This window comes from Ovis aries, chromosome X (assembly GCF_016772045.2).
Source record: "Ovis aries strain OAR_USU_Benz2616 breed Rambouillet chromosome X, ARS-UI_Ramb_v3.0, whole genome shotgun sequence".
Taxonomy (NCBI): Eukaryota; Metazoa; Chordata; class Mammalia; order Artiodactyla; family Bovidae; genus Ovis; species Ovis aries.
Genome location: NC_056080.1, coordinates 31,931,861 through 31,949,664, shown reverse-complemented (window position 1 = coordinate 31,949,664; position 17,804 = coordinate 31,931,861). Strand labels below are relative to the sequence as shown.

Sequence of the window (17,804 nt, the reverse complement as noted above, 5' to 3'; positions counted from 1 at the left end):
GACGGGACATGTCAGAAATAATTCTGGTTGGTTATTTCTGTCTTAGAAAGATTTTATTAGTGATGTTGATAAGGAATCAAAGGATTTCCCTTGAAGGACTGACAACATTATTGAGGACAATAGAAGTCTGCTGTGGGCTTGAAATTTCATTAATTGAAAGATGTTTGCTATTTTGGAGAGTATTTTAATCAAAAAGAACATAATTGACTCAAGAATCTTGTCTCATAGCTCAGTCACACTGAGATGAGATTTAAAGCTTAGTTTAGTATCTAAGTTTCCAATTTTTTTGAGAGGTTTAGACTTTTATAATTAGTTACACTGACTTAGTAACAGCAACAACAAAGTCCTTACTTTACAAGTTGTTAGAATGTACAGGTATCAGTGTGACATGTACCTGATATTATGACTTTAGTAAATGCTCTTTGTTAAGTACTGATTAATACAAATTAAATGTTCTCTTAGAAGCACAGTCACCTATCCTTTCCTTAAAGCTTAGTTAATCACAAACATTTGGATTGCCAAGACTGTGAAATATCTCTTCCAGTGACCTTTAAAATGATCTGGATAGTCATGTAATGGGAAGGTTTAGATGTAATCCTGCCAAAGGATTTGACATTTCATTTCATTCCATTGCATTTTAATCCATATCACTGCACAGACATTTATTAAAACAAAATAGCTGTTGTGAAAAATACAGAGACCTACTGTGCATGGAATCTTCCTCGAGAAGCTCACATGCTGGTGTATCAGATAATGACACAGAAAACAAGTGGCTGTTATATAAGGCATAATATGGCCAATGGCTTGAAAAAGTTAAAAAATAGTGATTTGGGCAAAGGAAATGAGGTGGGGCATTATAAGGTATGGTACTTGTTTTGGTCACGTGTTGCACTGTGCTCACTGCTGGAGGACCACCACCTGATCATGGAGGGTCTTTAACTCAAGGCAGGCATTTGGAGCTATGCTATAGGCAGTAGGGATCCATTACTGATGATAAATTAAACTGAGGACAGTGGGGATTTAGGAAAGTGTATCTTCCATTTTAGGGAGATACATCTTGTAAGATAAATTAGATCACAGCTGAACAGGAATCCAGGATATGTTAGGAAGATACTGCAGAAAGTATATAGAGCCTGACAGAAAGCAATGTCAATGGAAATTATTTTGGAAATCAACAGCAGAACCAGAGAGGCTAGAATTTAGGAAATTATCAGTTTAAAATAACAGATTCTGAGACTGGGCAATTGGGAGACCCAAGCTGGATTTTTTAAAAAATAGACAGTACTAAGAAAGAAATACAATAATTGGGAGGAGGACAAGCGATTCTGAAAAAGCATACGAATGCAGTAGAATCAAATAGTATAGAATCAAACAGTGCTTTTAGTGATTAGTAAGCTCTCTTCCATCTTTAGCAAGGTTAGAAGTACATGTTATTGGTTACTGCTATGAAATTTTTATTTCCAATCGTTTACCCCCACAAGTGCTTGGTGAATGTCTGATAGCTATGGCAGTAAAGGTAAATAATATATCAATAATTAGAGGGAAAAAACCTACTATGCTATAGCCAGATAGCCAGAGAGACTTCTGTGTTTTTCCAGTTCTAGCCAAGTATTTAGCATGTGAATTGCATAACTGATGCTCAGTAAAAGTTTTTTGAAGCAAATGCTTTCATTACTTGTGACTAGCTCTATGACACGCAGAGGCTTCATCACTGGCAGAGACATGAAACTTAAAATTTAAATAAGCAATAATTATGAACAGGAGCAAGAAAGCCCTCATATAGGTGAAGAACACATCTTTAAAGCAGCTTACATGGGGATATTATCTCAGTGCCCTCTCACTAACTCTTTTCTTTTTTTTTCATTCCTTCTCTGTTTCATTCTCTGTTCAAATATCTTAGTGGCTATAAACTTGATATCTTTTTATAAATGTCACAAAAGATACTACCAGCAGGCATACTTGTGTATGTTCATAGAAATCAAGCTTGTGAGCCTTGGTTATGCAGAAAAGCAAAACCATTCAACACAATCAAATTCTCAGCTGGCTACCTACCATAGATAGCCAGTATAGAATTCTGGTCTTGTGAGTTAGGTTGAACTTCATAGAGATTGTAAGGTCTCTGCTTTGCCCTTATGTTTTCAGTCTTAGCCTCTATCATGTGTTGATTGCCCCTTTAAGCTAGGCTTAAAAACTTAACCCTTCTTCCAAGATTCTTTAGAAAGGATGGAGAAGACCTGAAAATTATGTTGTCCTGTTTCTTTCATCAGTTTCCATATGGACATTACCTGACCTTCAAGGGGCAGTGAATAGGAACCATAGGAGAAAAACATGTATCCTCTAGGTGGGAGATCCCATGATCATATCAAAAGACAGCATTATGAAAAACAGATTGCAGGAGAGAATATCTAAGTAGGAATGATTAACAAGAGAAAAGTAAGGGGAAAAAGCAGTATATAAAGAAACTAAGCCATATAAATAAAAGTAACTTGCACCTCTGACTACTGCTTAAAACTTTATATTAAAAATAATTTTTGTGATTAGCATTTGTCATTCACATATCACTGTTAAGGCAATCCTAAAGAACATCAAGAAAAACAAATGCAAAAAGGTAAAATGGTTATCTGAGGAGGCCTTACAAATAGCTATGAAAAGAAGTAAAAGGCAAAGGAGAAAAGGAAAGATATACCCATTTGAATACAGAGTTCCAAAGAATAGCAAGGAGAGATAAGAAAGCCCTCCTCCATGATCAGTACAAAGAAATGGAGGAAAACCAGTAGAATGGGAAAGACTAGAGATCTCTTCAAGAATATTAGAGATAACCAAGGGAACTTTTCATGCAAACATGGGCTCTATATAGGACAGAAATGGTATGAACCTAACAGAAGATATTAAGAAAAGCTGGCAAGAATACACAGAAGAACTATACAAAAAGATCTTCATGACTGAGATAAACACGATGGTATGATCCTTCACCTAGAGCCAGACATAATGGAATGCGAAGTCAAGTGGGCCTTAGGAAATATCACTACAAAAAAAGCTATTGGAGGTGATGGATTTCAGGTGAACTATTTCAAATCCTAAAAGATGATGCTGTGAAAGTGCTGCACTCAATATGCCAGCAAATTTGGAAAACTCAGCTGTGGCCACAGGACTGGAAAAGGTCAGTTTTCATTCTAATCCCAAAGAAAGGTAATGCCAAAGAATGTTCAATCTACTGTACAATTGCCCTCATCTCACACACTAGCAAAGTAATGCTCAAAATTCTCCAAGCCAGGTTTCAACAGTTCGTGAACCATGAAGTTGCAGATATTCAAGCTGGATTTAGAAAAGGCAGAGGAACCAGAGGTCAGATTGCCAACATCTGCTGGATCATCAAGAAAGCAACAGAGTTCCAAAAAAAAAAAAAATGTCTATTTCTGCTTTATTGACTATGCCAAAGCCTTTGACTGTGTGGATCACAACAAACTGTGGAAAAATCTTCAAAAGATGGGAATATCAGACCACCTGACCTGCCTCCTGAGAAACCTGTATGCAGGTCAAGAAGCAACAGTTAGAACTGGACATGGAACAACACAATAGTTCCAAATAAGGAAAGGAGTACATCAAGGCTGTATATTGTCACCCTGCTTATTTAGCTTATATGCAGAGTACATCATGAGAAATGCTGGGCTGGAAGAAGCACAAGCTGGAATCAAGATTGCCGGGAGAAATATCAATAACCTCAGATATGCAGATGACATCATCCTGATGGCAGAAAGAGCCTCTTGATGAAAGTGAAAGAGGAGAGTGGGAAAGTTGGCTTAAAACTCAACATTCAGAAAAGTAAGATCATGGCATCTGGTCCCATCACTTCATGGCAAATAGATGGAGAAACAGGGAAAACAGACAGACTTTATATTTTGGGCTCCAAAATCACTGCAGATGGTGACTGCACCCATGAAATTAAGATTCTTGCTCCTTGGAAGAAAAGTAATGACCAACATAGACAGCTAATTAAAAAGCAGATACATTACTTTGCCAACAAAAGTCCATCTAGTCAAAGCTATGGTTTTTCCAGTAGTCATGTATGGATGTGAGATTTGGACTATAAAGAAAGCTGACCACTGAAGAACTGGTGCTTTTGAACTGTGGTATTGGAGAAGACTGTTGAGAGTCCCTTGGACTGCAAGGATATCCAACCAGTCCATCCTAAAGGAAATCAGTCCTGAATATTCACTGGAAGGACTGATGCTGAAGCTGAAACTCCAATATTTTGGCCACCTGATGTGAAGAACTAACTACTTGGAAAAGACCCTGATGCTGGGAAAGATTGAAGGCGGGAGGAGAAGGGGACAATTGAGGATGAGACGGTTGGATGGCATCACCAATTCAGTGGAGATGAGTCTGAGCGTGAAGATGAGTCTGAGCAAACTCTGGTGTTGTTGATGGACAGGGAGGCCTGGTGTGCTGCAGTACATGGAATCACAAAGAGTCAGACACGACTGAGCAACTGAATTAAACTGAAAGGAAATCAAGCCTGAATATTCATTGAAAGGACCAATACCAAAACTGAAACTCCAATACTTTGGTTACCTGATAAGAAGAGACTTATTGAAAAGGAACCCTATCCTGGGAAAGAGTGAGCTTAGGAGTAGATGGGAAGGACAGAGGATGAGATGATTGGAGGGCATCACCGACTTAATGGACATGAGTTTCTGGCAAATTGAGAGATGGTGAAGGACAGGGCATGCTGGTGTGCTGCAGTCCATGTGGTTCACAAACAGGTGGACATGATGTAGTGACTGAAAACAACAACATGAGCATTTCTTCCAAACAGTAAAAGCTTGTAGGAGGACCTAACTATTGTGTGTGTGTGTAAAGCAAGTTTTGTGTTAGTAATCTTCCAAATGTAATAGGTTGAATTCAAGTATCACGAGAGAGATAAAACCTGAAACTCAGCTGAGTACACACACACTCTTACACACAGGAGCTTCTAAGTTTCTATTTATGTGCCTTATGATGTGGAATTATATGAAACATATATCTACGTCATATGCTTATTTCATCAATATTAATATCTCTTATGTGAGAGGAGTTATATCACAGATTCTGAAGCCATATTCTCTAGGTTCAAAACACAGTTCTGTGAGCTCAATGACTTCATAAAGTTTCTTAACTATGTTGTGCCTCAGTTTCTCCAAGTATGAAGTTAGGATGATGATGATGATGATGTGAATACCTATCTTATACTGTTGATAAAATAATTTACTAAATAACTGCATAACCCTGATACCCAGAATTATATAGATTATCTTAGGTGTTAGTATTATATAAGACATGACTTTTACCCAAATGAAATTGATTAGTATGGTAATAATCATCTTATGATGTAAAGAAGTGATGAGTTATGTAGAAAAGGGCAGCATCACACTTTATGGTCTACAGAGTACTATACAGATGATACTCACTTTTAATTTTTTTAATGTAGTTGAGAAGACATATAATTTCCTATAAATACTATAAACAAGCAACGGATCCTAAGGATAACCTCACATTTGAGATAATGCCATTAATTCAATTTAATTTTAAAAAATACAGTCCATACCCATGTTCGTATTTTAAAAAATCAAGTGATTCCAGCTAATAGGTTACTCAGAAACTGTTGAGCACTGAGTCAGTTACATGGCTCAAAATGTTACAGCCCTGTTTTAAAGTACATCAGTGCATCTACTAAAACGTAACTATCCAAGACCCCTTCATCTTACAGATATCACTTTATTTATTTTTTTAATACCTTATTTCTCCAATAATGCTTATTCATTAGACGTTTCTGCCCTCTGCAGAGGGTAAAACAAGAAGGAAAGCAAAAACTCTATTCCTCACTTAATTGAGTTGGTCTCTGCTAAAATAGGGCTTTCCTTGTGGCTTAGCTGGTAAAGGATTTGCCCGCAGTATGGAAGACCTGGGTTTAATCCCTTGCTTGGGAAGATCTCCTGGAGAAGGGAAAGGCTACCCACTCCAGTATTCTTGCCTGGAGAATTCCATGGAATGTAGAGTCCATGGGGTTGCAGAGACAGTTACAGCTGAGGGACTTTTACTTTTTTCAGTCAATTATGTTGCCTTTTTGCGTTTCTTTCTCTTTGGGGTGACTTTGGTTCACTGATTCTTGCAAAATGTTATGAACCTTTGTCTTTGGTTCTTCAGGCACTCTTACTATTCACCAGGAAGAGGAAAAAAAGTGAAAGATTGCATGCATGCATGCTAAGTTGCTTCAGTTGTATCCAGCTCTTTTGCAACCCGATGGACTGTAGCCTGCCAGGCTCCTCTGTCCATGGCATTTTCCAGGCAAGAGTACTGGAGTAGGTTGCCATTTCCTTCTCCAATCTAATGAAATAGGCGCATTTATTATCCCAGTTTTGAAAATTAGAAAGCTGATGTTCGGTGTGGTTGGAAACTTTCAGAAGGTCACATAGCTGGTTAGCAATACCTGCAGGACTCAAACCTAGGAATTCTGACGTTAGATCCCACACTTTAACCGTACACATAATTTTTGTCACTCTGTGTTCTTTTTCACATATTCTGAAAGATACATGGGCATATTAATGGTCAGCTCTGTTTTTACAACAATTTTTCACATTTACTGAGCCTCCTTCTTGAAATTGGTAAGTGTTGGTTGCTTTTTAAAAAACATCACTGAAATGTTCTTTAGTGCCCCGCCCCTCACTCTTGTAGCTTAGGAGTTGGAAAAAATATAAACATTTATTTCTAATAAAAAGGTAACAAATGAATTCTGTTATAAAGACTAATATAACTATAAAATAATGGCTAAATAAGTAGCTATCTAAATAAAAGCTCTTCTAGGAGAGCCTGGTGAGGAAACTTATTTAAAATATTTAGCAAATTGATAATAAAATTGCATACTGTAAATAGATCCTCATGAGGGACTAGACAGCACAGTGACCAGTCAGGCTTATTAAAGTCAATATTGGACTGAAAATAAAATGACCAATCATTTCTGAGTCATTTCATTCAGGGAATAGATAGAATAGGGAATGCAGAGCCTAGCCCAGTGTAGAGATGATCGAAAGAAGGATATAAGAATAGCCACAAGATAAAAGGTGATGAGAATGATATCCTGCCTACCCACCAGTTTTCTGGTTTGCCTGGGATGTTTTTATTTGAAAATAAAATCAATTTATGTCCAGATTATTGTATTAACTAATTGTTCATAAGTATCTAGGGATTTTTTTTTTTTTGTTCCCAACCTGGCTTTTCTAAGATTGTACTTTCCCAAATGTTACACTTATCCCCTGTTCTTAGAAACTATTCTGGTTTCTTTATATTTTTGCACAGTTTGTACTGAATATAGCCTTTCATTTTGTGTACGTTTAGTTGGATAAGGTAAAAACTATGAATTACTTAATAGTTTATTAAGCATATTTCTAATAATATTAATCTAAAGTGATATGTGAGGAGGCAGTAGATGGCCGTAGAATCGGTGCAGAACCAATGACCTGTGTCATTTCTAGGTATGTTTGTGTGTATGTAGGACTTGCAAGTGTTGGCAGTTTCCTATTAAAGTAAAAGAAACAATAAAATAAACTATGCTCATAGGCAACCAGTGTTCTCTGTTTCATGTTGTTTAACATATACTGTTACCAAGGGAAGTACTGTATACTCTCCTGTGTAACTTACAAGAGACCCAGCCTTGTGTTTCTTTTCTATTCCTCTACCTTTCTGTTAATTGTTGCTCTTCACTTCTAACTGTCAGATATAATAATTACCTTTCCTTAAATATTTTCATGACTTTATTTCCCAAACATTATTTCACATGTATGCTAAGAAAGGACAAAATGGCCTAAGTCTGAGGTAAACTTTGAAGTGACTCTTCAGTGATTGCTCTAACCACATTTTGAAGACCAACTTGGCATGGGTTAGTGCAAGAATTCAGTACCACTGAAACATTTGAAGGAAATAGAAGAAAAGTCATACTTAAGTCATAAAATGTGAATATGTACTAAGGGAACAACAAATTTTGTCAGATTTTTTAGATATATAATAATTTATAAGAAATGGAATTATTTACAGAGGTATAACACAATCTAAGTTGGCCAAATATAAGCATTTTTAATGTTAAATTTCACTGTTGGCCTTTTCTCTTGTCATAACGAAAAAAAATTCTTAGTTGACATTAGAAAACAAACATTGCTGACATTTGTATCAAGTAATGGTATAGAAATTTAATTAGGACCATGACAGATTTTTTAAAATCTGAAAAGTGTAACAAATGCATCACTTCAATAAAAATTCTGGCAAGAAATACATAATAAAACACCTAGTATGTATCTGTGTGTATAAATAATTTATATTATTTTAATAAGGAAAAACAGGCTTTAACAATCACATATTACACCATTTTAATCTGATGACATTATCTTCTGATAGGCAAAAAGCTTACTATATTTCTCTGGGGATGCATCTGTACTTGAAATAATTTGGCTCATATATCAGGTTTAATTAGTGAGTCAATTGTAAATATCCATTGTGTAAATCCTGCTATGAGAAATTGAAATCCATATGAAGTAAATATTTAATTAAAAATTAATTGTAAACTAGCTTTAAAAACTTTAATATATTTTAACAATTAATTGCCTTGAGAATCCATGTTTTCCCACAGAGGGAAGCAGGGAGCTATACTTTATACTAATGATTAAGGCCCTTATTCATGGAAAGAAGGGTTGGTAGAAAATTTTAACTTTTAAACCCACTATTTTCTGTATGGCAGTTTTACTTCTTCTAAGAGACAACTTCATTTTTAAAAATGAAGTTTGGACATTGGATATTTGATAGTCTTTTGCAGATAAGGGAATTAGCTAATACTATAATATTCATTAATATTTATTTTTGGAGTTAAGTTCTAGCAAAATAGAGAATATGAAATGTTTCAGTAGTTTTCTCTTGCAGCTGTTGAGTATGTTCAGAAAGGTCAGTTTAAGCTTTTCTGTTTTAATCCCCGATTAGGAGTAAATATAAATATAATTTGAATAAGTCATAAAAGAGAAAAAGAGATACTGGAAGTGACTTAAATATAGTATATGTTAATTTACTGCAGTGCTATGCACTGTTCAAGATTTCATCCACTGTGGAGAACCTTTTCCATATTCCTTTATTTTCCTCTACTCACTTTGAGTTCAGGTAGTTCTCATATTTGATTTTTGAAGCTATTAACTCACAACTAGCTTAGTGGGACTCTGTGTTAGCACTTCAGCAAAAGCATAACATGTAAACCTTTGATCAATTTGGCAAAAATATAATTTCTGATTGTAGAAGCAATAGATACGCAAAATAAAATAGAAATCTAAGTACTGGAGGGGAAAAAAAAAACTAGTGTATTTGATCACATATGTTTTATAAAGATGCAACCTGAGTTTCAAAATAAGTATTTCATGAATCAAACAATGACTTTCTCACTTTCCTTTGCTAAAAAAAAATGAAAACCATAAAAAGGTAAAAAATGTGAGCAATATTTCCTAATTGTCTTTAATATATGTAATTGAATATACCCTCATGCTTGAGTGATAGGAAAAAAAAAGACTTGTCCAAATTAAAGAAACCAGTTTATGATATATTGGCCACCAAAATATTATTTTAGTTATTATTTTTAAAATTCCTGGCTGACACATTTGAAATGTTCCCAGTCCTGGCTTATATAACTCAAAAAACACAGACTAAACATGACTTTCAAGGGCAACTCTGAATGTTAATGTTTCCATTTTCGGCCTCACGGCAGAAAGAGTTTTATTAACCAGTGTAAGCTCTGGATTGTCAAAGGCGTGATAGGCAGTACAGACTCCACACACAAAATAGATGCATAGTCATTTTATTCTAAATTGCTTCACTTGAAAATGTACCATGAAAATCTGGAGAGAGGAAGTAAAAGTAAGTGATTTTATAGTGCTCTAAAAGTTGAGACTTGAAAAATAAAAGTCCTAGGATAAAAATGCTCCAGCATTCGTGTTTGTGATGTAGCTAATCCTCTTAGGTTCCCTTACACCTGCCATACAGTTTGAGTAACTAAGAGCAAGTCCCATAGTTTCCAGGCAGCCTTGTCTGTAGGGACTGCAGGTTTTCTAGAAACTAACAGGCTTTGTGGGCTTCTCTGGTGGCTCAGATGGTAGGAGCCATCTGCAATGCAGGAGACCCGTGTTTGATCCCTGGGTCAGGAAGATCCCCTAGAGGAGGGCATGGCAACCCATGCTAGCATTCTTGCCTAGAGAATCCCATGGACAGAGGAGCCTGGTGAGCTACAGTCCATGGGGTCGCAGAGTCAGACATGACTCAAGTGACTTAGCACATGTGCATGCACAACAGGCTTTGTCTCAAACCTACTTCTTCTTTCTTGTAATAGATAATAACATATTCTAAGAAGCAGAGTAGATGATTAGGAATTTTACATACTCATTTAGTCATTTCCAGGTAATAATTAGTGTAACATGATAAGATCTTGGTGGAACTGGAGCTCCCAGGCCAGGTGTCTTGGATCTAGAACGGCCTCCTCTGTTTAGTCCTCTTCTATTTACCATCTATTTATTCCTCTTTGCCTTCCCCTGTATATCTTTATAAGAAATCTATACACTGTGATTTTTTAAAGTTTGGAATACTATTTGGGGTTATATATGCTTGATAGTATAATTATAATTACACATTTAAAAAATAGAATCTTACCCATTAGATTGTAGTCTTTACACAGTCAAGAAGGGCCAAACTCATCTGTGCATATTGCCCTCACCCCTGCACGTGGTGCTGTTCATTCAATAAAAAATCACTGATCTTTAGTTCTGTGGAGTGTAGTGAGAAGGACAGAGAGTGCCTCTGTTCTAATGGACTTTATATTCCAGTACGTAAACAACACATGACTAATACAGAAGAAAAATCTGAATGTGAAAATGCGAGGTTAAGAAAGTTATATGACTCAGGGAACTCAAACCAGGGCTCTCTAACAACCTAGAGGGGTGGGATGGGGTGGGAGGTGGAAGGGAGGCTCAAGATGGAGGGGACATATGTATCCCAATGGCTGATTCATGTTGATGTTTGGCACAAACCAACACAACACTGTAAAGCCATTATCCTTCAATTAAATAAAATTTTTAAATGAAACAGATAAAATTAAACTGTATGATTTGAGTTAATAAAAAGTTGTAGAAATGGTAACTCAGAAGCAAATTTGGGGAGCATCTTCATGAAAAGCCTTTCTGAGCAGGTGATGCTTAAACTGAGTCCTGAATGATAAGAAGGAGAGATTATTTAAAGATATGGAAGAAGAGAAATTGGGGGTAAAGCAGACAGTTTGACACACTGTGAAAGAGAGAGAAGATAAGTATGACTGAAACATAGTGTCAGAGGGTGAGAATAGTATGCAGTTACTTTAGAGAGGAAGGAAGGTACTAGATCATATAAGGATTTCTGGTTACATAATTTGGATTTCCCTTCTTAGTGTCATGGGACCACATTGGTTTTTATCCAGGGGAATGCCATCCGATTTTTAGCTGAGTGGAGGAGAAGGAACCAGCAAAGAAACAAAAAAAGCAGTTCTTAGTGAGATGCAAGGATAATCAGGTAAGGGTGGTGCTGCAACTCAAGAAGAGAGAAGGTCCAATATGGAGTGGTTAATTAGGTTGGTAATTGGAATGTCAATTAAAATGGTATCACAAAATGGTTATTAGATTTGGGAACCTGGAGGTTGATGGCAACCTTTATAAGAGATGTTTTAATGGGATAATGAGTAAAGGGAATAATAGGGTAAGGGAATGGAAAGAGTAACTGTAGAAAACACTATTTTTTAGTGAAGAGGAACACATAACAAGGCAGAAGCAATAGGGGTTTTGGGGGGTCAAGAGTTTGTTTTGTTTTGGTTGTTAATGGAGAACTGCACAGGAGACACTGAAGACGCTCGAAGCAGCCAGGTATTTTAGGAGAACAGTCCTTGAAAAGGTGGCAGGAAGTGGGATAAAGGACAGCACATCTTAGTATGCCTTTATCAGCAGATGCTTTCTCTCTCTTTGCTTTCACATCCAGTTGGCAAAAATGTGCAAAACTTGCTGAGCACCATAGCAGAAAATTTGCTTGAAATGGTTCTAGTCTAATAAAAATTGCATTAGTCAAAGCAGAAATGGCAGAAATGAATCACACTCATTTGGGAAGAAATGTTTCTTGGCATACAGATCAGGAGACTTTTAATTTCCTTTAAACATTTTATCTTTCAGGTGCTTCAGGAAGACCTAGAACAGGAACAAGTCAGAGTCAATTCTCTCACGCACATGGTGGTGGTTGTTGATGAATCTAGTGGTGATCATGCAACTGCTGCTTTGGAAGAACAACTTAAGGTCAGATTATTTTCTTTAATACAGTAAATATGTAATTCAAAGTAATTAATTGCAATTCAGAAAATATTTAGAATATTTAAAACAGAATTTGTATATGGCAAATATTAAGCATGCAATGTATTTATTTAAACTGATTCAAATTATATCTCATCTGTGGGACATTTGTGCATAATTCCTTTTCACTATTCACTGTTTGTTCATAGCAGCTTCTTGGCCTTTGGGGAAATACATAACTGCAGATCTGTTTTTTAATTATAGTTGAATGCCATATATGAGATAACTGGTAGTGGAATATTATTTATGTTCTCTTCAAGCCTGCAATCTGAGGACAAAGGTTAAAAAAAAGAACACAAAAAGGATCACATTCAATCAAATAAAAAGTCTAACACCTTCATTATGTTTATTCCTGGAAGCCTTCAGTTTTAAGTCTCATTGAGGATGTAGCAGAATTTTTAAATCATGGAAGTTCCATTGGAGCAGACCCTTAGCCTATCAGTCTCTCATTCCATCTGACTCATAGTAATTGTGTCCTTGGAACAATTGAAAATGATAAAGTTGTATTGTATTTTTTTAAGTTTCAACAATGTGTATATGCATATACAAAACCATCAACATTAAGGAAAAATACAGCAGTTTATCGTTCAGATTGTAAAACATACATTCACATATTTATACAACCACAGATTATATTGGAGGCATTCATTGTACCCACCAAATGCCTGCCTTTCTTTGTGATGGTTAGGGGCCAATAATCTGACACGTCTCAGGATCCAATCAGTGTGGGTTTAAATAGCTTTATAAGGCCAAGATTGTTCTAAACCTAGTTTCTCTTACCTAACCTATAACACGATTTCTTAAAGCCTTATCTCTGTTTTCTTCTCTTTTTGTGTGAATTGTATTTTTTTTTATCCCAGTGAAATGTCATTTCCTAAGGTTACTGCTTTAGACTTCAATCTCCAACGTTATCTCACTCTCCATCATTAAATGAGAACGACAAAGCTGTTGAACTGCTACAATTGAGCATTTAATATATACTAGTGATTCATGTTAATTGCTTATGTTTCAATGAAATTATGAGGATTACAGATCTAAAAAGGTTTATGAGACTCAATAATATAAGGTCTCATTGCATATGTGATCAGATTTGTTTTACACACAAACACACATATATGACGTGCTAAAGACCTGACAGGCTGCTGCTATACCCATCTTAAGAAATTCCATAGTTCTGATACAAGAACGTTGTGACGATTTACAAATAGGTAAAAATCTAATATTCAGTGTTTCTTGACATTTTCAGAAAAGTTGAAAGAAGGCCTGGAGGCAGAGGTTAGATGGGTGACTGCTTAAAAAAAAAACAAAACAGAAACTTTTCTAAGTCATAGAGTATTTCCAGTGAAAATAACAACTGAAAAACATTCAGTTTGGCATCACCAGACCTAGTACAACTAGCTTTAGAATATAATTATTCCAAGGTGATGCCTGTGGGACTAGGCCACCTTGAAAAACAGTCCAGAGCACTCACAGATGGTGACTGGGTTAGAGCTTAGGTAATAAATTAAGAGTGGTGGCCCTAAGGTTTTCTATATTTATTATCCTACTTACTCTCATTTTTTAAACCATACTTACTTACTCTCATTTTTTAAACCATACTTTCTGCCTTTAATTCTTTGACCCAGAAACTTCTACTAAGATAGCTGTGCACGTATTGGCTGTTCCTGATTCACACAAACTCAGTTCATATTTGTCTGTGATTGCCTCCCCCTTAATTAGTGTTGAAAATAGCCTCCCAGTCTCCTCTTTCCCCCTTAACCCAGTTTCCCCTTGTGATACCTCATTTCCGGTACTGTCACCTGATTTTATATAATCTTGACTAGTGTCTAAAAGAGCAGAGTTAAGGGACTTCAGTGGCGAGGAGGCCACTGCTTTAGCCTCTCTTCTATTCCAACAGTTTCCTCAGTCTCAGAGGATTCCATCCATGTTTAAATTGTATGCCTTATTTAACCATTGGTTTGAATTGCCCTGAAATATTGGGCTCTCATTTGACTTTGAAATTTTGGTAATTCTTTTTTAGGTCCCTTATGAGTGATACAATCTTATCTTACCTAGCTTAATTTTTATAAGGAAAGAGAAGAGGATGAGAAGATGATAGAAAAGGAGGAGGAGAGAAGAAATAATAAAGAGTAAAAAGATAAAATACATTAGAGGAGTCGCTTGAACACCAACACAAATGCCCTCTGTGTGTGTGACAAGAAGCCTATGTATACTTCAGAGACTGAACTCCCATGCTTCATACTGGGCCCTGAGGAGTTCTGTTAGAAGTAATAGTAAGAATTTTAGGAAAAAGAAACAGGTATATGGACTCAGTACAGTGGGCGGGGGAACTGGCAGGAAACCAGGAAGAATCCTTAAGAGCTCTTGTTGAAGTAAGGTCTGGTCATCCCACACCTTCTTTCTCCCCTCAGACCTCCCATATCACCACAATGCCTTAACCCATTTCTCTCCAATTTGTAGAAGTATCAGAGCCTCAAAATGGATACCCAGTGTCTTTAGGAAAGAGATACAGATGGGGGAAGACTCGGAAAGGAAGTCTTTGATGTAATTCAGTAACAGAGAGAGAGAGATGCGCTTCCCATCTTGACTTAGAGTTCTAAAAATACTCCTCATGGAATATCTTTACATGTATTGACTTAGATCTGTGAACTCTGTTAGAAGGTAGATTTTTCTCTAACTTTAAAAGACTTTTAGAAGTCTTCTTTTTAAAAGGTTTGAAGAAAAACAAAGTTAGGTCAGAACATATGCTTAGGGATTCTGAAAGATGGCATGACTTATGAAGGATAATACTCTGAAAAGTACAGTCTCTTGTAAATTAATTTGATTCTGTCTCTCAGAGGTTCAGCTTGTCCCTCAGCAATGTCACCACAGGTCAGAAACTTGTCCTTAGCTTTAGAGGTTTCTGTGGTATCAGATTTGTAAGCAGTGATGACAGTTAACTAATTTTCCTGAGAAATAGCTTGGCTAAAAACTACGGTAAGTAATTTATGTGGCATCTTCAGTCATGGAAGATATTACCATACCTCTTTCTTTTTCTTTTTTTGATGATTACTTTAAATGTCTTTACTATATCAGAGGGATTATGCTGGTAACAGAGGTAAAATGGTGAGCAAAAAAGAGAATTTGTTCTGCCTTCCTGGGTCAGAAATGGGTAATTTGCAAGCATGCTACCTTCCTTGGAACCTTTAAACGAGGGTAGCCATTACTTAGGCTCCCATTATGAATTCAAATGCTGATTCCTTGTCACCCTTGATCTTCACAGTAGGCTTGGTGGCTGCTCTCTTGGTACTTGCAATCTAACAGAGGAAATAAACACTAATTACATGATTTACAAAAATGAGCAAATATTTAACAATGGACATAACTTATTTCTATGAGGGAAAGGAAAAAGGTTTTGTGACAACAGGTTAGTCTGACTTAAGCTGAAGCTTGAAAGCATGAAATGATTCCCTAGTAAAGTGATGTTTATGATCTAAAAGACACATTGGATGGAACTGTCTGAAGTATATGTATAAGGGGATCGGTGGATGTGCATATGGTTTTCAGAAAGGAGAAACAGTATATCAAGTGAGCACGGGACTCTGAAAAGTGAAAGTGTTAGTCACTCAGTCATGTCCAACTCTTTGCGACCCTTGGACTGTAGCCCACCAGGCTCCTCTGTCCATGGGATTTTCCAGACAAGAGAACTGGGGTAGGTTGCCATTTCTTTCTCCAGGGCTCGAAACCAGGTCTCCCACATTACAGTCAGACTCTTTACCATCTGAGCTATGAGGGAGGCCATGGCACTCTCAAGGAATTAAAAAAGAGCCAGTTTGGTTGCAGTAATGAAGTTCAAAAGACTGGAGCTAGCAAAGGCTTGGTAGGTAGACAGGGGCTTTATCTAAGAGCTGGACTTAAATGTGTGATGCTAAACTCCACTATCATTCATTCAGTCAACAAACATGTATCGAGCAACAGCCTTTTGCCAAGATGGTGACTGGGACCACCATTATGGGAATGGGTGGGGCACACAGTCATGGTACCTGCCCTCCTGGACCTACACTAATTAAATGCAGTTAAGTGTAAAATTTTGGTCATGATGAGTTCAGTGTGACAGATATATACCTTACTAGATGACTTTTATCTTGCTCCAGAAGGTAAAGAAAGGCCTACCTAAGTGGCAGAAAGTGAACTCTGAAGATTAATAGAAATTGATTAGGCAACAGTAGAGAGCAGGAAAGTATTTCAGATAGAAGTACTATAGTTATTCAGTTATTCAAACAGATATGTATTGAGTACCTACTAGGTGCCAGCCAAAAGTCTAAACTTTGAGGTTAAATATGGACAAAACATAAATCATTTCTCTCTGAAGCTTACGTTCCAGCAAGCATTAGAATACCTAAGCAAGCTTTATACTATGAAAAAGGTGCTGAAAACTATAAGGGAAAATAGACTGGAGAAGGAAGCAGTTTTACATGGAGGAGGTCAAGAAGGTGGCATTTGAGCAGAAACTAAAACAAAATAAGGGAGGTGTTTCGGAGGTGCATAGGTCCTATGGTATTTTCGCATTTGAAAGCTGAAAAAAGACTATAAATAGAGCATAAAAGAAGCCTATTGTTCTAGGGAGATAGCTGTTTCTAGTGAAAAAAGAATCAGAAACCTGGTGAGGCCAGTAGCTTTTACAGAAGATGCTCTAATGAAAACATTTTCCTGATAAAACGTAGAGCTATTAAAATCTCATTTTTAGACATGTTCTTATATACAGGTTTAACACTTGAGTGTCAAGCTAAACATATTAAATATGTCTAAGGCCACAGACCTGTGAGGGTTTCTGGCATATAAAAAGTGTAGATTATTTTGCTAAATGACCTCAATCTTAAAGCTATTGTCTAAAATTTTGGAGAATTAAAGGTATGTCAAAAGAATGGATACATTCAAGTAGCCTCTTTTGAAGAAGAATAACCTGGAAAGTACAGTTTTAGAGCAGATTATTAATATAAGGCTATGCACACATGTATAGTTTCTTGCTCATCTAGTGAACTTAAAAAAATTTATTGCATAAAAGAATAATTTTCAAAGTTTAGAAAGGTCTCTAAGAACTAGGATACACTCATTGAAATCAAGACATGAAAACGAACTTGATATCAAATGACATTGAACAATTTGTGCAAATATTATGTGGTATTATCAAGACACATTCTTTGGTGGCTATATCAAGTTGGTTGACCCAGTAGAATGGAATAAATAGAAAATGTTTTCATTTCCTTGAAGTATTTTGCAAAGTTATGAGATGTCTATGGATACAGTGAGCCTTCCGATTTCTATGTGGGTTGGTGGTGAATGTCTGTGTTTTAATATATTCCTTCCTGTTATCTGACTCATGTGGGAGATAATTGTGCTGAAAATGAC

General features: G+C 36.4%; 1 protein-coding gene across 9 annotated transcripts in view; it reads left to right on the top strand.

Moving 5' to 3' along the window:
* DMD (dystrophin) overlaps window positions 1-17,804 on the top strand; it is a 2,668,835-nt gene that overhangs the window by 1,082,219 nt on the left and 1,568,812 nt on the right. For all 9 annotated transcript variants that reach the window (XM_060407875.1, XM_060407877.1, XM_060407874.1 and 6 more), the window contains one exon: window positions 12,243-12,362. In XM_060407875.1, coding sequence (XP_060263858.1) covers window positions 12,243-12,362 — 120 coding nt within the window. The remainder of the gene's footprint in view (window positions 1-12,242; window positions 12,363-17,804) is intronic.